The sequence below is a fragment of the Prionailurus viverrinus genome, chromosome C1 (assembly GCF_022837055.1).
Source record: "Prionailurus viverrinus isolate Anna chromosome C1, UM_Priviv_1.0, whole genome shotgun sequence".
NCBI classification, from domain to species: Eukaryota; Metazoa; Chordata; class Mammalia; order Carnivora; family Felidae; genus Prionailurus; species Prionailurus viverrinus.
In genome coordinates, this window is record NC_062568.1 from 88,247,114 (window position 1) to 88,273,246 (window position 26,133).

Here is a 26,133-nt window from a genome sequence, read left to right on the forward strand (position 1 = left end):
AGTGGATACTGTGCATTCAGGGTAAGGATTAGAGTATATTTACTTCTGAGTGTACTGCTCCAGTATATTCAATGGTCATTAAAGGTTTCAGATGGGATTAGGGGCTTCTGCTCCCTCATGTACTGACTCAGTAGAGAAAGGCATTAGTTCAGACCTGGAGACAGGCTTCCTTGGGTTTTAGTCCTAGATCTGAGTTACCAGCTGTGCACCTAGGGCAATAACTTAAACCTTCTGAAGATCACTCTCTGAAGACTTTCTTCAGCTTTAAGAAAGGCAAGAGAAGGGCACCTGGGTGGCTCCGTTGGTTAAGGGTTTGACTTTGGCTCAGGTCATGGTCTCATAGCTCGTGAGTGGGAGCTCAGAGCCTGGAGCCTGCTTTGGATTTTGTGTCTCCCTCCCTCTCGGCCCCTTCCCCACTCATGCCCTGCCTCTCTCTGTCTCAAAAATAAACATTAAAAAAAGAAAGAAAGAAAGGCAACAGAGTACTACTTTCCTCACAGGATTAATCCAAGAACTAATGAGATAACACAGGTAAAGCATCCTGCTCATCAGTTTGAACTCTTGATATTATTTCCATGAGCAGGAGACCCAGCAGAATATCAGAACAAATGATGGTTTGGTGCAGCAGAAGGCCAACACCAGCGAGGAGCCATAGATCCCAAGGCATCCTGTTGAGGATACTTCTCATTCCTAAGTGGGACAAAACAAACCTTCACAGCTTTTATCTATGCCTTCTGTCACTTAATGACCTCCCACTCTTTCTTCCTCAAGCTGTTTGCTAGAACCAGAGTGCAGTGCAATGATTTTATGTTCCAGGAGTCTGAATTACCATTGATCTATAATTCAGAGAACCTGAGCTGTGGTGGGCATACAGATCCACCACATCCTTCTTTACTTTCACCAGTTCTTGTCACTTCTCCCTGTTCTGGAAGTAGGGAAGAAATCAGGACACAATCAAGGTGGAAACAGTAGTGCTGAGAAGAGAAAGCCCTAAGTGCAGGCTGAGGAAAGGAATAATTATCTGTAGGAGTCTATTGAGCCCTTCAGCCATCGAAGCTATTTCCAGATGGCAAGTTATAATTAAGAATGCTGATAGGTAGAATGAAGCCCAGAACTAGCAACTCTCAAACTATGTTCAATGGATCTCCTATGATTGTTCAAGGGGGCTTCCAGGGTTAAATAAGTTTGGGAAATATTTCCACCCTGTCAACTGGAGATTTACATTATATGTTACTATATTAAATTTTTTATAAATAAAACAATAGTTTAATTCTATTTTTCTGAAAATTATTTGAACATGAGAATTTACACAATTGCTTTTCCCTTAGAACACTAAGTAACTTCTTGGTGAACATGTGAGATATGGTTGAAAAGCTGGCCTATACTAATAACTAGTCAATGAATAAGGTTTTGGATGCAAAAATGGACCCTGTGGCTAAGTTTGCACAGAATGATACTTCCACGAGTCTAAGGAAATGCACTCTTCGCTTTTAGGGGAACTGTTCCTGAAAGCCCTTGGATGTGTGAAAGGCTAATGGGGTGCACTATTTTATTTACATGATCTGATTGTTACTATCTTCTCCAACTCGAGATATTCTGTGAAGCTATTTACAGGGGGCATGAGGGCTGGTGAATGACAACCCATAGGCTAAATCCAGCCTACTCCCTGTCTGTGTAAAGAAAATTTTTTTGTGAAACCCAGACATGTTCTCTGCTTATTTACTGTTTATGGCTAACTTTGCCATACAACAGAGCTGAGTAGTCCTGACAGAGAATCATATGGCCTACACAGCCTAAAATATTTACTATCTGGTCCTTTACAGAAGAAGCTTGCTGACTCAAGCTTCTAGGATTATCATTTAATTTAAAATGAGAAGATCTCTTTGTAAAAGTAGGGTTACAGACTTTATTCTCCATATTAATTCATTCTGGAAAATATCTGTTTAATTACTTTATACAGTGCCAGGAAAAAAACCTTAAAACTGTCATGGATATAAAACTAAAACATCAAAAACTGGCCATTCTCTCTGAGTGCAAAAGTCATGGCATGCATACAGTCTCAGTGTTTTGAGAAAAAACTAAGAGCTGCATACTTAGAGAAATTCTTTTTTTCAAAATTGACTTAATTTTCAAAGCTTTACTAAGTTGCCTTCTTAAAACTCCAGACACTTCCCATAGTCCTTCACACAGTTAAAATTTTAATCTTGTTAATTTATTAATGCACTTAAATTTAGCCTCTTCTGAACACTAATGAAAATCTCTATTTGAATTATAATTAATTGGAAAGTTCTTGAAACATGCAATTTAGTTTAATCAAAAGTGAAAATTCTCATCTCTTCTCAATAAAGATAGAACTTCAGAGTTATTTCTCAGTACACTCTACATGTAAATTGAATAAAATAATCTAATACCTATAGCTGGTTTTTTACAGAGTTGCAGAATTTGATGAGACCTAATGGTACTATGATAAACACCTTGTGTTGGTATTTTAAATTAGCATAATATCCTGTAAATAAAAATGAGTTTCCAAAAACTCTCAAATAACATGGTCACAGACTTTTTGTAAATACTGGTAACAGTTATGATTTTAAATTGCTAAAAATAGCCTAAGCATATTCTTTGTAGAATCACTAATGATAATCTAATACCGCATTCCTGTCTCAAATATTAAGGAACATTCCAAAAATACTTTAAAAGTAGTAAGTGTGAAGACCTGAGCAGCGATTGTACATCTAAATACATATGAATTCCAACATGACTATTACATATGGAGAGTAAATGACATCATTCAAGCCCATTGAGGGCACTGGCCCTTCTAAAAAGTTTATTTCCCTCTTTGAGTCTCTGAAAAACAACACCCAGTCCTAGAGAGACTTAACACTTGGACAGAATTACAAAGAACTAAGAATAAAAGTGAGCAGAAAAGGGATTTAGCCCTTAGGATGATCTCAGGTCATGATTCCAGTTTCCGGAATTCAAGCCCCTGGGGTCCAGCTCTGAGCTGACAGCATGGAGCCTGCTTGGGATTTTCTCTGTCCCTCTCTCTCTACCCCTCCCCTGCTCACATCCTCTCTCTCTTTCAGAATAAATAAACTTTAAAAAGATAATGGATTTATTATGACTAAGCAGGAAATCTAAGAGGGAAATGCTTTCATTTCAGGAAATTCTATACTCATCCTACTACTTTTAAAGTAATTGTTTCCAAAGTGCAGTTTGTGGACAGCTAAGGAGTCCTTAAGACACCTCCAGAGGGTATATTGGTCAAAACTATTTTCATAATAATAATACAGATGTCATTGGCTTTTTAATTTTTTTAAAAACTCTTCTAGTATTTGTAATGATGATGCAAAAGCAATGAGGGTAAAATTGCTGTTACCTAAAATGAATCAAGAAGTGGGACAAAACTGTATTATAGTCATTCCATTCTTCTCCACTCCACTCATGACTACATATAATATGCTGCATGACTAATTTTGAAGTGTGTATGTAACTCTTATATTGCATATTGAGGTTGGATGGTTCTCTGAACAAAAGGCAATTATACACAATTGAGTTTCAAGCTAAACTAGCTCCTTTGATCATGGGATAACACTATCACTTCGAAGAACATTTTCGAGCTTGGAGAAGAATGCTGGTGCAATTTTGATTGGGATTGAATTGAATGTGTAAATTTCTTTGGGTAGTATTGACATTTTGACAATATTTATTCTTCCAGTCCATGAGCATGGAATGTTTTTCCATTTCTTTGGGTCTTCTTCAATTTCCTTCATAAACTTTCTATAGTTTTCGGCATACAGATCTTTTACATCTTTTGTTCCGTTTATTTCTAGGTTATTTTATGGTTCTTGGTGCAATTGTGAATGGGATCAGTTTATTTCTCCTTCTGTTGCTTCATTATGGTGTATAAAAATGCAACCGATTTCTGAAATTTGATTTTGTCCCCTGCGACTTTGCTGAAATCATGTATCAGATCTAGGAGACTTTTGGTGGAGTCTGTCGGGTTTTCCACGTATATCATCATGTCATCTGCGAAAAGTGAAAGCTTGATTTCATCTTTGCCAATTTTGATGCCTTTGATTTCATTTTGTTGTCTGATTGCTGATGCTAGGACTTTCAACACTATGTTAAACAACAGCAGTGAGAGTGGACATCCCTATCATGTGCCTGACTTCAGGGGGACAGCTCTCAGTTTTTCCCCATTGAGGATGATATTAGCTGTGGGCTTTTCATTTATGAAACATTTATGATGTTTAAGTATGTTCCTTCTATCCCAACTTTGTCGAGGGCTTTCATCAAGAAAGGATGCTGCATTTTGTCAAATGCTTTTTCTGCATCAATTGACAGGATCATATGGTTCTTATCTTTTCTTTCATTAATGTGATATATCACATTGATTGATTTGCAAATATTGAACAAGCCCTGCAGCCCAGGAATGAATCCCACTTGATCATAGTGAATAATTCTTTCTATATGCTGTTGAATTCGATATGCTAGTATCTTGTTGAGAATTTTTACATCCATATTTATCAGGGATATTGGCCTGTAGTTCTCTTATTTTGCTGGGTTTCTGTCTGGCTTGGGAATCAAAGTAATGCTGGCTTCATAGAATGAGTCTGGAAGTTTTCCTTCCCTTTCTATTTTTGGAACAGCTTGAGAAGGATAGGTATTAACTCTGCTTTAAATGTCTTGTAGAATTCCCCAGGGAAGCCATCTGGTCCAGGACTCTTATCTGTTGGGAGATTTTTGGTAACTGATTCAGTTTATTCACTAGTTATGGGTCTGTTAAAATTTTCTACTTCTTCCTGTTTGAATTTTGGTAGTGTGTGGGTGTTTAGTAATCCTAAAATTTGCATGGAACCACAATACACCCTGAATAGCCAAAGTAATATTGAGGAAGAAAACCAAAGTGGGAAGCATAACAATCCCAGACTTTAGCTTCTACTACAAAGCTGTAATCATCAAGACAGTATGGTATTGGCACAAAAACAGACACAAAGACCAATGGAATAGAGACTCACCAGAATTGGACCCACAAATGTATGGCCCGCTAATCTTTGACAAAGCAGGAAAGAGTATCCAATGGAAAAAAGGCAGTCTCTTTAACAAATGGTGCAGGGAGAACTGGACAGCAACATGCTGAAGAATGAAACCAGACCACTTTCTTACACCATTCACAAAAATAAACTCAAAATGGATAAAGGACCTGAATGTGAGACAGGAAACCATCAAACTCCTAGAGGAGAAAGCTGGCAACAACCTCTTTGACCTCAGCTGCAGCAATTTCTTACTCAACACATCTCCAAAGGCAAGGGAATTAAAAGCAAAAATGAACTGTTGGGACCTCATCAAGATAAAAACCTTCTGCGCAGCAAAGGAAACAACCAACAAAACTAAAAGGCAAACGATGGAATAGGAAAAGGTATTTGCAAATGACATATCAGATAAAGGGCTAGTATCTAAAAATCTATAAAGAAGTCACCAAATTCCACACCCAAAAAACAAATAACCCAATCAAGAAATGGGCAGAAGACATGAATAGACATTTCTCTAAAGAAGACATTCAAATGGTCAACAGGCACATGAAAAGATGCTCAATGTCACTCATCAGGGAAATACAAATCAAAACCACACTCAGATATCACCTCACGCCAGTCAGAGTCGCTAAAGTGAACAAATCAGGAGACTATAGATGCTGGAGAGGATGTGGAGAAAGGGGAACCCTCTTGCACTGTTGGTGGGAATGCAAACTGGTGCAGCCCCTCTGGAAAACAGTATGGAGGTTCCTCAAAAAATTAAAAATAGGACTACCTTATGACCCAGCAATAGCACTGCTAGGGATTTACCCAAGGGATACAGGAGTGCTGATGCATAGGGGCACTTGTACCCCAATGTTTATAGCAACACTGTCAACAATAACCAAATTATGGAAAGAGCCTAAATGTTCATCAACTGATGGATGGATAAAGAAGATGTGGTTTACATATACAATGGAATACTACTTGACAAATGAGAAATAATAAAATCTGGCCATTTTCAGCAACATGGATGGAACTGGCAGTTATTATGCTAAGTGAAATAAGTCAGAGACAGACAGATACCATATGTTTTCACTCTTATGTGGATCTTGAGAAATTTAACAGAAGACCATGGGGGAGGAGAAGGGGACAAAAAAGTTACAGAGAGGGAGGGAGGCAAACCATAAGAGACTCTTAAATACTGAGAACAAAGTGAGGGTTGATGGGGGTGGGGGGAGGGGAAAGTGGGTGATGGGCATTGAGGAGGGCACCTGTTGGGATGAGCACTGGGTGTTGTATGGAAACCAATTTGTCAATAAATTATATTTAAAAAATAAATAAAATAAAAACATTTTCGGTTAGCCTGGATGGCTCAGTCCGTTAAGTGCCTGACTCTTGATTTTGACCCAGGTTACCATCTCACAGTTCCTGAGTTCAAGCCCCGCGTTCAGCTCTGTGCTGATACTGAGGAGCCTGCTTGGGATTCTCTCTCTTTCAAAGTAAGTAAACTTTAATAAATAAATAAATAAATAAATAAATAAATAAATAAATAAATAAATAAATAAATAAATAAATTCTCAAAAATCGAAGTGAAGGAAAGTAACAGTAATTGTTCACAGTGATAATATCAAGCTTCCGAGGAAAAATTAAAACTGTGGAAATGCTTCAGAGCTTCTCTATACTTAATTTTTTTCTGGAAAGATGAGTGGTGATATTAATATGAATTTTTAGTATTATGAGGTGAAGTATGTCAACATTTCGGCATAACTCAATAGACAAAAATATATTCTAAATGGTCAGTGCATGATGTTACAAAATCATGGATTAAAGACTTATTCAAAGTGTCAGCTCACTGGATTTTAAGGTAACAAATTATAACAAGTGGATTGCTGGATTTCAGATTTTACGTTGCAATTGAATGTTGATAAACTATTATTCAAATTTTGGTATATAGCAAAGACTATCCAGAGTTATCTAAGAAGGTCTACCACAAACTTTTTCTATCTACCTATCTGTGTAAGGCTGGAATTTCTTCTTATTCTTCACTAAAACCTATTACAAACAATTGAATGCAGAAACAAGTATCCTCCATGATGCTAGAGATCAAAGAAATTTGCAAAATGTCTAACAATTTCTAATCTCTAAATTTTTTTGTTTTGGAATATATACTGATTTTTCATTAAAGTATTATTAACATGTAATGGATTTACTTTTAATTATTTTAAATAAATTAAATATTTTTTCAATTCCTTACTTTATATATTGAAAATGGTAAACCCAGATACAATCCATATACACAAAAGTTCTTTGGGATCCTCATTTTTAACAATATAAAGGACCTTAAAAGCAGAAAATTTGAAAGTCATTGTTTTAAGGGCACTTTCCTAAAAGGCTTTTAAACTAAACTCTAATTTCTTCCCTATTTCAACTGAAATAAGCATTCTACAAATTCACTCTCTGGCATTAAGGCAAGCAATTAATATTCATGAACAACAACTATGTACCATAAACAAAGCATTACAAAATGGGCAGCAGGATGACTAAATTAAGGCCTTGAACTCCAACACCTGCAGACTGCAGGCTCGTGACATAAATACATAAAATAATCTCCATCTAAAAACAAGGACCTTTCCGTCTTCTTGAAATTCTCCACATTATTTTTCCATTAGTCATGTTATTTTTGATAGAGACTTGAATTCTGAGAATAATGCTTTCATTGTAAAACTACCATAAGAAAGCAAGAGCACAAATCTCATGATAAGTAGTCACTGACTATTGCCTCTGGCTTCCCCCTGAGCACAGACAAACCCTCTCTGGCCCTGTTGCCACTGTGTCTCTTCCTTATGGTGAATCATCTGTAGAGACCAGGGACATGCCTATGGGCAGTCTGATCTGTGCCTCCTTCTAGAATCTGTTAGATCACATTCCACAAGCCTGAACTCTAGAATTGTCTGCCAAATGTTCCTCAAAAAATTAAAACTAGAACTACCTTATGATCCAGTAATCACACTACTGGGCATTTACCCAAATAATATGAAAAGACTAATTTGAAAGGATCTATGCACCCCTATGTTTATTGCACCATTATTTACAATAGTCAAATTATGGAAGCAGCTCAAGAGCTCATCATTAGATCAATGGGGAGAGAAGAAGTGGCATATATACAAGGGAATAGTATTCAGCCATACAAAAGAACAACATCTTGCTATTTACAACAACATGGATGGATTTACAGAGTATAGTGCTAAGCAAAATAAGCCAGAGAAAGAAAGACCATATGATTTCATTCATATGTGGAATTTAAGCAAAAAAGTTAATGAACAAAGGAAAAAAAAAGACAAATCAAGAAACAGATCCTGAACTATAGACAACAAATGGTTACCAGAGGAGAGGTGGGTGGGAGATGGGTGAAATAGGGGAAAGGGATTAGGAATGCACTGGTCTTGAGCACTGGATAACGTATGGAACTGTTGGATCACTATAGTGTACACCTGAAACTAATATAGAACTAGAAGTTAACAATACTATAATTTAAAGTAAAACAAATATATACAACAGTAAAAAAAAAAAAAAAAAAAAAAAAAGAAAAAAGAAAAAAATTCCCCGGCCAAATGAGTATGAGTTGCCTTCATGACTTGCGCGGGTCTCTTCCCTTGGTGTATCCTCCTGGAGGATGGGTTGCACCTCTGCCTGCACAGAAGTACCCCTAGGCCTGAAGTGTGGACATGGATGCTGGTGTGCAGTGGACAGAGCTTGTACAGATAGTGGGAGTATGGGCTGGAAGAGAACAAGTACAAACCATAGGCTGAAGATGGGCTCTCCTTACAGCCCCACATTCCACTCCAAACTTTGAGAATCCCAAATTTAAGCCTAGCCTTCTGGGTTGTTATGAAGGTCTATTTTTTAAGGTAGAAGGATACAACAGATTTTACATAACAGTGTGTTGCAATGATTTATAACTTAATTATCCAAACATGAGATATAGGTGACTTTATTTGCTCTCTCCAGACCACAACCATAAAGGGATGAACCTGGCTATTGATGCCCGACTAGGTACAGGGCAGGAAGATAACCATTATACTGACAGAGTCTGTCCAAAGAGGACAGGCATTCTCAGATTCACTTCATATTTGCCATATATTATTATTTTCACAGAGATATTAGGAATCTAAATTTTAAGGCAAAAATTCCTATTTTTAAAATCTCAACAATTAATCAAAGACAGACCTGGTGGCAAACACTGATCAGTCTAAATAATGAACTCAGCAGTCTATAACTTTCTAATCGATCACCAGATTAAATGATCTGGACTTGGAGAAAGTTTTTAATATGGTGGGGTTTCCAAAAACCTTCCCCAAAATCCTCACCAGCAACATACTCAAGAATGATGTTAATAGTGACAGCTACTACTTATAGAATGCCTAATGCAAAGCCAGGCACTTATTGTTGACCATGTTGTCTTAACAGCATTTATACTTTCAAAGGTTTTCTCATCTATAGGAAAGCTTTTGGCCTCAACTGTCAGTTTTCACTTTGCCAGTCCCTTTTATAATAATTTGCATCAAGAAATCTATTTATGCTTCTGCATGGTGACTTAACTGTGGCAAGTATAAAGTATGTACATGTAGATTAGAGCAATTTACCTGATCTGTGGAGGGATTAAATCTTGGCACAAATTGTAATTAAGTGAGTTAATCTGGTTCCATATTGATTCCAAGCCTGTAATTCAATAACAGGTTCTGGGCAAGTGAAAGTTGAACCTTTTTGAGCAATATGGGCATCAGGCATGAAACTCTTCTGCTTCTATGCCAATAAAATGTCATCTCTTGATTATGACTTCCTTTATAGCTTTTCCATAACTCCTTCAAATGGTATTCTAGATGGGCTATAAAGTAGTTAATCAGAATAAATTAAAATTTGTACTTAGCACTAAAATGTAAATTAATTGTAGGTTTTCTCCCAAATCTAACCATTTTAAACATCTGGTATATATATTTTAGTGCTTCATTCACTCTAATGGTGATAATTTTAGCAAGTTGTTAAAACTACTTTTCACTTCCTCATCATAGCAGTTCAAGGGATGCAGCTAATGTGTCAGCATCGAAGCATCCCTTACAAACTCATTAGAGAAACAACCAGTCCTCTTTGGTTCACCGTAAAGTAAAATAGAGCAGAACGTTATCATCTGCCCACTGCCAACCAGACAATGAAACCACTGGCCTTACTGTGAAGAAAGTTTAAAGTTTTCAAGACTCAAGGGCACTGAGTACAGAAAATTAATCTTTTCACTGCCATGTTTTATACTTCTGAATATCAATTTTCACCAGCTGTGATAGTTTCTTTTGTAACATCTGCTAGAGAGTGGAAAAGATGAATAGCAATTGTATTTAAGCATAGTGATACTTTTTTTTTTGATGATTAAGGCCAACAGAATTATGGGAAATTCATGACTTACAAATGATATAAATTATATAAAGATTTAAAATGCTCATAACTTACTTTTAATTAAGTAATAAGCCAGAACAGATTTTTTGGTAGTTTTGAATAATGTGCATTTCAAATGACAGGCAATAATTCATGCAAAGAGGATCATATACTGAGTTCAAGATGTTCCTATTTCATTTTTACATTCCAAAGCTGTTTCAATTCAGTTTTTCTTAGATCTTTGCTATCCCTATTTTGCTTTAAATAGCCAAATTGACTGATTGTTTCCTCACAATCATTCAGTATTTTACTCAATTATCTTTCTTGTTTGGTTTCCTAGATATAGAGGACTTCAATTCTAATGCATAGAGCTTTGGGGTAAAGGGGACAAGAGAATCCAGATAGGTCTAGGTTCATGTCACCAAATGCTTCATTTTGGTAAATGATTTCCCCTGGACTTTACTGAACTTATCATTTTTTTAGCTTCATATGGACATAACTTTAGTCACTACATGTACAAAATGTATCTTTTTTTTAAAAAAGTGGAAAATATAGACTAACAATTTAATTTTCAACAAAAATGGTGTATGGATGTACTGCTTATCTGATTTGAGGCTCGCTTATTTATCATATGGACTGAGGCACTGGAAATTTGGTTATGCCAAATAACTTGCAAAATGGAATGATACCCTTGTCCCCCCCCTCCCCCCCCCACTCTCCAAAAAAAGTGTAAAGGAAGGGACAGGCAATTCATATCCTCATAGGGAAAGTATTAAGTCATTTTTCTTAACACACAAGAGACTTTCAGATATTCAATTACAGACATTAATTTTTCCATCTCAATGTAAGGCTTAAAAATGTTACTTAAAACTAATTATACTCTTATCAAATTCAATGTCAAAAAGAGTAAAATTAAGAGTATATAGTGGACATTTTAGTTCATTCCTCAAAATACATTCTACCCCAGGTGATTCTCTGGTCTAAGAAAGAGTTCCTTCTCAACTGATACACATTAGCATCCAAAAATGTAATCTACAGTCCAACAGCTTTGCCACCATCTGGGAGCTTGTTAAAATCACAGTCTCTATCCCCTGGGAAGACAACTGCCTGCATTTTAGGAAGATATGTCACATGATTCACATGCACATGAAAGCACTGCCCTACCACCAGGGTCTCTTAGGTGGATTTCACGTGTGTATTAGACACTGAATCTAGGGTCTCAGACCATTCACTCTTGCCACCGACAAATTCCAACACATATTCCAGCTTGTCAGATGAATATTACTGTTTTCTATATGTACTGTGAAGTTTAAAAAATTAAAGGTTGGAAAATATTTGATTGAGCTAATCAAGTTCATCCCATGACTCCTTCCAGAGATGGCGTAAGAATGGACATAAAATCCAACTTCAGCCAATGAAGCATGAGGCAGTCTTTTAGGGGAGTGAACGAGGCTCTGGGAAAATTTTGTTGTTCCTAAGATGCCCCCAAAGGATACTCTCTTATTCTTCTGATCATTGCTGTAACAGGAGGCTATGCCTGAAACTGCTGATAGCAGTTCCTAACATCCTGAGGATTAAATCAACACAGAAGATGAGAAAGAGAAATTAAGAACAACTATGTTCTTGATAACATTGCTGAGTCACAGAATCAACCAATCCTAGAGCATGCATTACCATTGGATTTCTTATTACAGGAGGTAATGGATTTTAGTATTTTTTAAACGCCAATTTAGTTTGAGGTTTCTGTTAGTTGCAAATCATCCTAATATAGAGAAGTAATGGATAATTTTGCTGATTGTGTCCAAATTTCTTCATGCATTTTCAAAGGTAAAGCAATTCTGATACCATAAGCATCTAGAGCATTATCATCTGTAATTTCAATCTATCCAACCACTCACTTGAGCTTCCAAGAAGGCAAGTTCCCAGTGGAAAGTGAGCAGTAAAGTTTCAATGAGCATTATTGAGGTTTCCTCTGGGCATATCATTTATTCCAAGTGTTTGCAGAATGAATGAGTGAATGAATAATGGCACAGATGTACAGAATTAAAATTGCTCTCTAACACATTTATAATTACTTTGAATTCCATTTTATTTTTACCTCTTCTCTTTTTGAAAGCTACCAGGTCTCATTAAAAATTACTATTGCCAAGAAGTCCCTGTCAATATCATACACTTAACATAATTTTGCCTGCTACATTTCTATAGCTCTCCTCCCAATGTCATTAATTATATGGCATGGAAATACTCAATATTTAAATAACGCAAAGTGTAATATATTAACTACCATATCATACCACTCCAAACCATGGGTCCATGCGTTATCTTATATTTTTCTGTGTATTCAGGGGTATTTGCACAGCCAGCAGTTATGTCCCCTCATGCCTAAGGAAGAGGGAGTTTCACAGAGTCCATATATTCATTTAAGTCATCTCCCAAAAGAGGTCACTTCCTCATGGTAAGGCCATTTCCCTTTAGCAGTACAGGGAGATTGTCAGAAGGGAGTGTTTCAGGCCAGAGTATCCTTTATTTGTTTTCCTAATAGAATAATGACCATGTAGTACACATCCGTGTCCCTGATATTTCTCACTGCATTTCTCCATGAATATCCCAGCTTCCTGGCCCTTCAGGTCTGATAAAACTTGGGCATAGATTTTCCAAGTCTCCTAGAGTTCCCAAAAAGCTTCAGCTTTTTGTGGTCACCATGGTTTCTGGCTTAATAACACACCTCTTGTTGAAGAAGCACTTCTTATTTTCTTCCCTAGTGTTGCTTCCTGCACTTAAGAACTATAATTCTTGTTTTTGAATCCTATATCTCAGGCTCTGTTTCTGGGAGAACCTAACCTAAAACACTGTTACCACTTTTCAAGGTGCTTATCTAGAACCAGGCAGTATATCTGTTTTAGGGGTGGCATGGAGAGGCAGCCAAAAATTAAAAACAAGAACAAATGAGGAAACCATATAGTGGGAAAAGGAGAACCAAGGAAGGGTAAATGGGAGGAGCAAGGGTAAATAGGGTAAATAGGTAAAACATTTAGAAGGTGAATTTGAGCAAAGATTTAAAAATACAGAAATACTATGCATATGCCAAATGTCTTTTTAAAGGAATAAAATGTAAAATTTTGGATCAACAATGGCTTAAATACAATTGTGTTCTCTTGCTCCAAAACAGAGCAAAGCAACAGCAATTTCACTCTGTTATTACCATTTTGGTTTATGACACATGGAACCTACTGGCCCCCATTTGACACACAGTACATTGGAGAATTGCTTCAATTCAAACTTTTCTAATATTGCTACTCAAATCAATTTACCTTCAGTTCCAAGGGTAACAAGATTGTTGTCTATTAGGGTGGAAGATAGTTTTGAACAACACTTCTGCTATTAGAGAATATTCTTTTGAGACAGACTTTGCAATTGGTTCCATACTTTCATGCTTTCAGCACAGGTAATAAGCACAGTGTCCCTTACTTTGCCATCTAAGAGAAAGATTTCTCTTCAGGAAAGATAGCTACACCTCTAATCAGCCTTGGATGGTCTATATTTAAATAGCAGTGGAGCAGGATTGTAAACCAGCATAGAGGGAATTTGGGGAGTAGCTTCCAGGGAAAAGGCAATAGAGTAAATCCAAACATCTACCTTCATTAAAGAATGTTTGGTAACTTGTAAGTTGAGTCAATTTTTGTTAAAAGGCAGCACGTTAGACAGTCCCTTGATTTAGCTGATCAGTCTGAAAATGTGACTTCTCACTGTCTACAAGAAAGCATTGTAGGAGGCCTGTTGGGGAAGATGAAACACAGGAGTGGCTCCTTCCTCCGTTAACTCATAAGCAGTTTCCTTGGCCTGAGTGATTTGCTGACTTGAAAAGGACTCTGAGCTGGGAGACATGTGGTAGGGGCAGGATCATTAAATATCTTATAAACTATAGTAGAGTTTGCACGTTACCCCAAAGGTAGCAAGAGACCCATGAAGGGTTTTATTTATGACCAGATTTGTGATTTAGAAAGTTCGCTGGGGTTGCTGTGTGAGGAATTGAGTGGAGGGGAAGAGAGGAGAGATTAGAGACAGAGGAAAGGTAATGGTTATAATGGCTGTTTTAGTAGACAAGTGAGCAGAATTCAGCCACAAGGGAGTGATCCTACACTTGTTCTCTTTAAGAAGACTTGGGGTACACACCAGTCACTGATATTCTGTCAGAGAGCACATGCGGAGATAAACATTTAATGTATCCATGTGACTTCCAGACCCCTTTTGATTAGTATCAGACAGGTCATACTTCAGGTCATTATTTAGAAGTATATACTATTTGCATTTATGATAATCTGAGATAATTTACAAGTTAAAATGAAAAATCAATTCTCTACTGAAGTTGAATGTATATGCATGTCCTATGACAGAAATTCTACTCTTAGGTATGTACTAAACAGAAATGCACACACATGAGCACCTCAAGACATGTATAGGGATGGTCACAGTAATGTTATTTCTAATATCCCCAAGTTGGAAACAACCATAATGTCCATCCAACAACAAAAATAGGTAAGACGTGGTATATACAATAGTATGATATACATAAGGACATAACAGAGCAATGTCAATGAAATATTGGTACAAATCACAACATGGAAAATGTCATAAACATAATACTGAGGAGGAAAAGGCAGGCCCAAAGAATATATAGTGCAGAATCCATCTACAGAAAGTTTTTTAAATGAAAGTTTTTAAATGAAAAATGAAAACCAGGTAGAAGTTACCCTTTTGTAAGAGATACTTACATGTATAAAGGAAATCTCCACTTGTAAGAGTGCCTCATTCTCTGTACCAGGAAAGAGGGGGGCGGTGACTCAATCTCTAGAAACTCTGATCAATGGAGAAGACAGCAACTTAAATATGTATAACAACTTTGTGTTTACTGCACTTTTCCTGGTAGCCTGCCATAACTGACTCCCCAGTCCCAATATCTTCTTGGTCTTTAGCTCAAGATGGTATTTAAGGTGATGACTTCTGGCCATTTCAGGGAGTTACTCAGTATTTCTAAGGTCACTCCCATGTATACAGGAAGTATATGGTTATTCAACTTTTGTTTTTGTCATATTAATCTGTCCCATATGATTTTAATTCTTTGACTAGCCAGAAGAATCTTGAAAGGTAAAGTAAAAATTTCTCCTCCTCAACAACAGTGTTGGAAATGTGAATGGTAGTTCTACTTGGTGAAAGGAAGGTAGTAAGAAAGCTGGAGCACCAAAGGGCCACCTGAGATGTTGATAATGTAGGATTTCTTGACATTGGTGGTAACTGAATGAAAAGGTTCACTATGAAAATTCATAGAGCTCTACCCAGAATTATTTGGCTATCTTTCTGTTGTACTCTTTCATAAAAATGTTTTTAAAAAATAAAGATCCAAAGAATCACAAATTCATAGGAGATTAGTCACAAATAAATAAAAAGCTATGTTTCCTTTTACCACTTTAAAAAAAATGCAGTGCTGAACAGGATGTTTAGCAATAAAACAGACTTTCCATATAGGAAACAGTGACAGTAGCTTTTACTATGTATCTAAGCTGAGTTACTACTACCAAAATATTTGACTACAAATGTTCAAGTAGCTAAATGTAAAAAGAGAAACAATCTGCATAACTTAGTTCTAAAAGGCATTATGGTATAGGTAAAAGCAAATGCGAGTTGTTAACAGAAATTATGTGTTAGAGACTAAGGAAAAATAATTCTACCTAACATTTTTCAAGCACATACTGTATGCCCAAAGAGATAGAAAGTTTGTATTTTCATTTTCTATTAATGAATACATATGAGGTAGTTGGCATTATTATACCCATTTGACATTTTATGAAACTGAGACTCAGTAAGGTTAAACAATTTTCTCCTATTCCCACAGCTAGGAGATGACAGGGCAGCATTTTACCTCATACCTGATAGTCTCTTTAATCTCCTACATACATCAGGGTGGATTTGGGCAAGTCATTACACCTCTGTAAGCCTCAGTCTCCCCTTCTATGAAATAGGAGGGTTCTCCCAAGTCTGCTTTTAGTACCAAACAAATAGTGGTTGTCTTAACTGTTTGGATTAGGAAGGGCAGCCTTGCAGAGAAAGGCAACTGCAGAGAAAATCTTTTCCAGAACTGATCTCACCAGAAATGGCAGCCTCAGTGGCAAGAATCTCAGTTCTGACAGTATTCACCCACTTACTTGCCTGAGCAAAAGAACTAGCAAAAACAAACCTTTGTTAACAAATACACATTCTTGAATCCCTTTAACTGTGTAGACTACAGTCTCCAGAGCAGGATCCTGGGAAACTTTTTAAAACACCCTCCACTCCCATGGTGATTGTTCTATTCTTATGATCAATAAAGGCTATGAAAACAATGAACTCTGGATTTCAGAAGATTTAGATAAACTTCTCAGGGAGACCATTTTTATCTTGACTCTTAAGTCACACAGAAAAAAAAAAAAAAAAAAAAAAAAGAAAAATCATGATTCAACAAATGCTTTTCTGTAGGGATTTATCACAAGATCCAGTCAGGATCTAGGTAACTTGTGTTCTGGGATATTGGGATATTGGAATAAAGCTTGAAATATCTAAAGGGTACAAACTTTAACTAGTAGGTAAGCCCTGAAGATTTAATGCATGGTGATTATAATCAATACTCTATTACAAACTTTGAAGTCGTTAAGAGACTACTAGATCATAATTGTTCCTACCACAAAAAGGAAATAACTATGTGACATGAGAGATGTTAGTTAATGCCTTGATAATCACTGCAATATATAAATGTACCAAATCAGCATATCCTATGTCTTCAACTTATACAATGTTACATGTCAATTATATCTTTAAAAAAAACCTGGAGAATTAGCATGCCATTAAAAAACAGATATTCAGCAAGTTCATAAATTCAACTTAACATTCTAAAAAGTACGTTTAATATAACCAAATCTGGTGGTTAAAGTCAAAAGCATATTCCTTCAATGCCTGAAAAAAATGAAAAACAAAAGAAAGAGCGAAGTTTCCATTCTGTATTTAAAGCTTAAATGACAGAATGATTCATAAAAACTTAAAAAGTATGTTCTGCCACTATTTTTTAGAAAAATACTTGAGAACTTCTACTTTAAGTACTTGGTTAAGAAGACAGTTTTCTAAAATTGCAAACACAGACCATGTGATTTCCTATTAAAAATTTCAGGACTTCAGGAGTTAAGGAGCTAAGGAGGTGTGGGAACACAGTGAAAGAGTTACAAAGACAAAATTTGACAAAATTTACCTGCTTCATAATTTAATAGCTGTCTGCAGCCAATCCTGAAATTCCTGCCTAGGGACAGTATAGGGCCTAAGGGCAAGCTGCCCTAAGATGGGCCATTTTGGCATGAAGATTACTTCAAGCTGAAAGCAATCAAGACCCTATGGGCTCAAAAGAAACGTTGGCACCTCCCTTAACTACAGAAGAATCTCAACTGGAGTTCTTTCCCAAAATAGTGGTTATTCCCAGAGATGAATTTTATCTGGGTGATCCATCCACATGGCAGGGCAAACATCTAATTATCAAACATTTGCTCCTCTTATCACCCCATGAATTGCACTCCTTTCCCCTGAAGTCCCAGACTCCCACCCCATTCTCTTTAGTTCGGGATGACTTGTATACCTCATTTTGCCTGTCTTTGGAATTTCCACATCTGTGTGCATCTCCCATTCATGCACTGTTAAATTTGATTTTCTCATGTTAATCTGTCCCATGTCAGTTCCAGTCTTAGTCCAGCTGGACGGACCCTTGAAGAAGACATGAATTCTTGCCCCCAGGCAACAGCACTGGGGACATTTACCAAGCCAGCCTAATAAGGAACATTCTAGAAGTACCTAAGAATATCTTGAACAACTGAAAGTGATTTTGAATATTTTCAGAGTAGCAATGCCTAATATTAAAACACAGTAAAACACAAGACAAAGTGGACAACAGATAAAGGAAAATTTCTTTCATGAGTTATTCTGGCAGCTCTCAAAAATGATCAAAAGTCCAAAAGATTGTAACAACTTAGGGGGTATTACTTTGGAATGATCAATAATAGTTTATGTGGAGACATCAATGTGGGGGGAGAGAAATCTCTTAAGAAAAAACAATTTTGGGGGGACCCAGGTGGCTCAGTTAGGCATCCACCCCTTGGTTTTGGCTCAGGTCATGATCTCATTGTTCCTGGGTTCGAGCCCTGCTTGGGATTCTCTCTGCCTCTCTGTCTCTGCCCCTCTCTTGCTGTCTCTGTCTCTCTCTCAAAATAAACAAACTTAAAAAATAACGAGAACACCAATTTTTCTTGGAAATGATGACAGGGCAAGAACAGAGAAGAAAAATTGCATCTCCTCTGAGCTCAGCTCAGTGACATATCACAACTTGAGAGCAGTCTGGATTGACAGGCATAAAGGATAAAAAAATGGAAGAACACTAGCCCTTACGAGCCATTCCATGCTGCCTCTGAGATGGGGTGCCATATACCTGAGTTTTGGAATAATGAGTACTATGTAGGGGAGAGGTGAAATGTTCTAGGAATATCTGCCCTATTAAATCCTCCCAAATAACCCTGAGGAATGAATCACTGTGTCTCCTGATTTATGGCATATGATATTTCCTACTTAAAACAAGATTTCATCAAAGGTGCAAACACCAACACCACAGAAGAATGGTATACCTGAATGTACTTAATTATGGATAAGCTTGGGCTGCCTTCCATATTAATACTCAAGAACAAGACTTCTTACTCCATTACAGCCTGGGTCTCCTGCCAACATAGTAAGTCCAAAGTGAGCAAGACACTGCCAGGAATGATTTGGACTAGCCTAGGATGAGTGGGAGTTGGCCTGGTCAAAAAGAAGCAAGAAGCCAAAACTGGTTAAGCCAAAATAAAGCTTAAGTGTAGCCATATTTTCCTGATAAACAGACATTCAGATAGAATGACAGTTATCCTATTCCCACATCATAACCTGCTACTGTTAATTAATGAACCAGTATTTAAAAGGACCATAAGCTATTTATCTATAGAAACCTTTTTTTTTTCATCTTAAAAGGTCTTCTAAGGAAGAAATATTCATGTGAAAAAATTTCTATGTTTCTTTGGAAAGAAAACATTCTTCAAAATATTATTACACTGCTGTGAAAAATAAAATGCACTGTAACTCTATTTCCAAATTTAGATCCCTCCTCTTTGGTGAGACAACACACCTTTAAAATGGCAATTGTTTCTAGAAAACACATTTATTTTATATCCTCTCATTCAGTTGCAAACATAATGAAAACTCTTTTAAAATTGTATTTAAGTAGATAGCATGTATTTTAAGAAGTATAGGTAATGAATCATAATGTATGATTTTTTTTTTTTGCCCATACATACTGTGAACACACAGATTTGCAACCTATAAACAAGATATAATTTCCTAGAACACTCTTGCCTTCAGTCATGTGAAGAACTCTTAAGGGGAAATTTAAGTCCAGTAGAGCTCTAACTTCCCCATACTTAATCTTCTATTAAGGAGACTTTCAAAAGAAAAAATAACAAAAGTATACAGTATAAGTAATTCACTCAAGACATTACAGACTATAAAAAATTAAAACATATTATATATTTTATTATGCACAGGAGAGTCAAAGTATCTGCCAGCTGACCTGATAATCCAATAAACCATTTACAAAGTTTCTGCTTTGATCAGAGTTTTGGGTAAACTCTATGCTGGAGCTGCAGGGTCACAAATATACTTAGTAGAAAGCTATTCAAGTAATGCTGTCGCTTTGGCACTTCTAGAGAGAAAGCTCTCATGGTGATAGGTTTGTTTACAAGGGAGGCTTTTTATGAGAGATTATAAAAATTGATTCCACTAATAAATTCAGAACAGTTTATGAACTTGTGTACATAACAGCAACCCTTTATTATTATTATTATTATTTTTTTAATCACAGAGTTATGTTTCAATAGGGATTCCACATCCAGGAGTTTTCAGAGGAATCTTGAAAAAATTCAGGCAATAATAGTTTGGAGGTTCTTATTTCTTTTTTCTAGAAGGGCTAATATTTTTGAGTATTTGAATGACACATTGTAGCAAAGAGATCAGGGTTCTAACGTTTTTTGTAATGGAACTATCTACCTACTCAACCACGAGATTGTGACCTGAGTCAAAGTGGGACGCTTAACTGAGCCACCTAGGCTCCCTGAGAAGCCTTCTTTTAAAATAAAGAATCCAGTAAATATAATTTGACAATACACAAGGTAGTGCATTAGTGGCTGGAATGAGTTACACAGTAGAAAGACTTTGCCCTCAAAAGACCTCCCATTCTAAATGAAGGAGAGGAATGAATAAGCATATGTAGGTATGCTGATATTTACACAGGCATATGTATTATATATACACCAAGTTGCATATGTTTATATATATATTCATATATATATTTATGTTTATACACACACACACACACACACACACACATATATACACACACATATATGAAGTATATGTTGGGCTCAATCTGACATATACAGAATTTTCCTCTTGCATAAGTACTAAAGATATGTGCCTCTCTTACCGCTAAAATTTGGTTATTATTTTTAAGCTCTTATGTGAATAGAGGAGGAAGTATAACCTGGTTCTAAAAACAGGAAAATAAATCCAAACATGAAAACCAACTGGAAAGTAGACAAATAACCTAAGGCCAGTAGTAAAAATGAACTTTACCAAAAAGCCTTACTATACCTCTAACTAGATCATACTTCCTCAAATAGTGATCTTTTCTAAAGAAGACTTGCCATAAATAATAGAAGTTGGAGAATATTTCCTCAACAATGAAAATTTCTGTCAATTTATATTCAGATGAGTTAAGAAAATATGGCTAACTTCAAAAATATTTCTATATATTATATAATGCGCATACACACATACACATACACACACAGGGGTGCTATCATATTTAAGAGTAAATATGTAATAAAGTCAGCAAGATCGCTTTCCACAAATCTACTTACAGGTAAAAGTATGCTTGCTTTAGAAAAGGAATTGCTCTGAGGAGAATTTTTTCTCCATTTAGGATTTTTTACAGCAGTATTTCCCCTTGCTGTTAACAGACTTGCAAGTGAGAGGGAAGACATATTACATGTCGCCTGGACCAATTAACTTGGGTTAAAATATAGAGTATGGATTAGGGTGAAGTTTTTCAATTCAAGTTGAATTAAGCCACATACATACTAACTATCTGAAACTTCTTTATAGCAGCATATATGCCACACTATATTTGATTTCTTGTCATTCAATCCCAGGATTCATTTCTGAGCATAACAAATGAATGTCTTTGGAATGCTAAAATTCCCTTCTTGAGCTTAAGAGTTAGAAACACCTCTTGCAGACAGGCCCATCTTCACTTAATTTTCGCTTATGGAATTTATCTAAATTATTCTTAAAGTTGGGCTTATTATTTTTTAAAAATATACATTTTTTTTTTATTTTGAGAGAGAGAGAGAGAGAGAGAGAGAGAGAGAGACAGTAGCCTCAGAGAAAGAGGGAGACAGAGAATCTCAAGCAGGCTCTGTGTTGTTAGTGCAGAGCCTCAGGTGGGGCTTGATCTCACCAGCCATGAGATCAGAACCTGAGCAGGAACCAAGAATTGGATGCCTAATTGGCTGAGCCACCTAGGCACCTCTGGGCTTTTTTTTTTTTTTTTTTTTTTTTTTTTTTTTTTTTTTTTAGCTTGTACTACACTTCTTAAAGTTACCAGTCTTATATGTCAATTAAGCATTTTGAACAAGTTTCCCTTAAGTCACAACAGGTTTACAAGTACTTTTATCTTATTCATACTCTCAAATTTGATAGACACACTTCTACACATTTGCCTTTGCATAGTGGAAATACAGTCTTAAAGTCTGCATTCCAATGAAGTTCCTTTAATCCCCTGATAATTTCTTAGTTTATAAAATTAGCATATTGAAATTAGTGTTTAACACTAGTGTTATGAAGGCTTAGCTTCCATAGATAGTTTTGAGAAATAATAAGAATTGCCATGCATTTTTTACAGCTTTGGAGTTATTTTCCATTCTAAATGCCTGGAAAATCCCCTAGGGAGTGTCACATAGTCCTCATACATAAAATTCACTTGAAAAATCTCCTTGTAATCATAAACCTGTATTATACCTTTCTTTGTACTAAAGTAAGGCTGATCTCCTTATGCCATCTCTGCTATGATTATTTCCCTCCTGTTTTTATTACTCATATATCTTAATCTTCCCTTCACCAAACTACTGTTCATGTGGAGTTTTTGGGTCTGTTTTGTTTTCGCAACCTCTATGTTGATTTTATGATCTTCTGCTTTGTCTTCCCCAATAGGTTTACAATAGCTTTGAGAGAAGACACTATGGTCGCTATTTTATGATATAACCTTAAAAAACAAAGACTAGAATACTGTCATCTTACAACAGAACTATTTTTGGATGGAATGGTAATTTTTCACTTTTCAGTGAGTTATGGGTCTTTTAGCAAAACTTAGGAAAAAATAGCTAAAGATACTGGCCTCAACTTGACAAATGACACCTACTTATATGCATGCTATTCAAATTAATTAAGAATAAACATAGATTTCCCTTCTATTAAACAATCTGTATGAAAAACCTAATCAAAAGGGGGTTCATAGCGCAGAAAATTAATAGAATTAGTAATAGAACCTTGTGTAGCTATTCTATTAAAATACATGCATGATCACAAAGGATCACAAAGGATCTTATATGTAACTACACATATAAGACAACCTTCAGCAGTTTAAGAATAAAGAATTTTCAACCATCACCATCTTGTGCTCCTCTTATTCAATTGATTAAACACGTATGTATCAGTCCTAATCTAATAACCATTATGCATCATGGGAGAAATCTGAGGTCTTTATTATAATTCTTAACTAAATCTTAGACTGTTACATGGGTAAAGCCAATTAACATACTCTAATCAACTTTGCTTAGGATGACAATTTTATTAGATGTCCATATGGAAGGGTATCCTTTGGGGTTCTATTTATGAAAATAGCTTTGACTTTTTGGGAAACAGAGAAATAGCTCAGAAAAGACATAAAAATCTGGAAACTTTGGTAACATTGAGAAGAAAGGAAAATTAGATCAAGAGTTAGGTGAAGGAAAATAGAATCCCATTTTTGGAGTACATGTATGAGACCACTAACTATACTTACTTCCATAAAGTAACTGACATTCTCCCTGATTATTTATATTTAAATACATATATACACACATCACTTTTATAATAACATTAATCAAATTATGCTTCAAAAACATTTAAAAATCAAGAGGATTTAATTTTTGTAAACGTTATTATTTCTAGTAATACCAGGTTGGTCTCTACCTAGGAGTGGGCAAGTCTTCTATTACTAACTGTTATATTACTTCATGTCCTCCTTACCCCTCTCCTGAGCTACTTGCAACATGATAATGACTCTGATTTCAACAAGAAATTATCAAGTGGATAATTTTTAGCTCCGTGTTGTTGTTGCTGCTTCAGGCACTTTACCTGATTCTTGAGATCCAATTTGGGACATGGGCGACCTCCATTGTAAGGTTTTTCTTTTAGCCATTTGGACCGAATTCGCACTCCAATCCCACAAGATGAACTGCAAGACCCCCAACTAGACCAGTCACTTAACTTGCAATCAAACGGGCATGGGATGACACATTCTTCTTGAATATAACCTGAAAGAAAAAGATTTAAGGGAGAAAAGTCTGGTCAAAATGTACTGATAAAGTTTACTTTCTTTTTCCAGTATCATAGCTCAGATTGTTCAATATCACTGCAATGGTTTCAGTGATTTTCTACTCAAACAGACCATCATTTTAAGAGATAAGTACATATACTTACATCTGCATTCCAAATTTGTGCCATCTAACACTTGATAGCCAATTCTGGGAGGGGAGTAAAGAAAAGTTCACAGTCCTGCTCTCTGTGATGAAGAAATAAAGTGGTTCAGGGCAAATGATGGCACCATATCCTCTCAGTGACCCTTGTGTTCTATAATTCTCCAACTCCCCATCTGGGATCAGGGTGCATAAGAGAGTCCATTTTTCTTAGTGTCTTTCATCTGCCAAGCTTTCACTAAGAGAGCTCTTGATTCTCACTTCCTAGTAGTGTGGCTTGGAGGTGGGAGGAGGACAGAGAGTGGACAACACAATAGCAAGAGCGGGGTATTATTAAAAGAGGAACTATAGGAACAACAAAAGGTTCAATGATGAGATTAGACTGCAATCAAGAGACATGGGTGGAAGTGCACAGGCAGATGTTCTAGCTTACCTGGCCTTGCTCTTGTCCCCAGTCCACCTCTTACTACAGTCTTCTCTGGAGGATCTCATTATTTAACTATCACCTCTACTGATCACTACCAAACATACATTTACAATTCTAATCTCCCTACTAACTTTATAAGACCTACTGATACATTCTAATTGGATGGCCAATTATCTCCAAATTCAACGTATCTAAAACTGAGGCCAATTTCCTTGAAAAACATGTTACTTCTCTTGTATTATTCATTTTAACTAAGTGCATCATATCTGATCCCTGTACCCTGGTGTGCATGCCTATATAATTTCATCCCTTTGAGTGTGGGCAGGACCTGTGAATGTAACAGGAAACCACTCCCATGATTAGGCTATGGTATGTGGCAAAAAGGAAGAGAATTCACTGATAATAATACATCAAGTTAGTTGTTTTTGAGATGATCAAAAAGGAGATTGAGAGTTTGGCCCAATACGGTGGCATGAGATGACTCTCAATTCACCTCCTCCATGGAATACCAAATTTACACCTATTTATATAGCAATTCCTCCTGAAGAACTTTGGGCTGACTTAACAACTTCTGCACAACAAAACAGACAACATAGAGAATGGCAAGAGAGATGGCAACATGGTAATTAAAGAAACCCCAAACCCAACACTGTTAACTACAATAGTATGGAGGGGCCACAAGTAGGTTTGTCTACCTGGGGTACAGAAAAAAACCAGACAAGCCATGGTTTAAAAGAGCAACTAAAATAAAAAGGAGCCAGGCTTAGATCTCTGCCAAACAAAGCTGCTGAAATTCTCTCCAGGTTGGAGGGGCTGGAGAGCATCACAGTTTACATTTCCCCTCCATCTTGACAACATAGACAGAAGCAGGGTCCAGGCATCCTAGTCACCCTGCCACCTCAGCAACCCCCTGGGCACCCAGCCCACAATAGCTCCACAAAAAAGGCCACAGTTTAAAAGAGCAACTTGGATGGCTCAGTCCTTTAAGTGTCCGACTTGAGCTCAGGTCATGATCTCACAGCTCATGAGTTCAAGCCCCCATCAGGCTCTGTGCTGACAGCTCAGAGCCTGGAGCCTGCTTCTGATTCTGTTTTCCCCTCTCTCTTTGCCCCTCCGCTGATCATGTTCTGTCTCTGTCTCAAAAATAAACATTAAAAGAAGAAAATTTAAAAGTACAACTTGGACATAAAGGTTGCAGGCCTAGAACTCTGCTCAACAGTGGGAGAGCTGCTGGAACTCTAAGTCATAGGGCCTGTTGAATGCCACAGTTTATGTTCTCCCTCTATCTTGGTAGTGTGGACAAAAAATAAGATCCAGGAACCATACCTTGCCTACTGCCTCAGTGAGACCCTTGCCCCTAAACAACATTAGCCCCAGCCAGCTG

General features: G+C 36.6%; 1 protein-coding gene across 1 annotated transcript in view; it reads right to left on the reverse strand.

Moving 5' to 3' along the window:
• The window catches only part of THSD7B (thrombospondin type 1 domain containing 7B), a 759,038-nt gene that overhangs the window by 174,492 nt on the left and 558,413 nt on the right, over positions 1 to 26,133 (reverse strand). Inside the window, exon 14 of the mRNA XM_047871837.1 lies at positions 23,982 to 24,160. Within this exon, the coding sequence (XP_047727793.1) occupies positions 23,982 to 24,160 (179 nt within the window). The remainder of the gene's footprint in view (positions 1 to 23,981; positions 24,161 to 26,133) is intronic.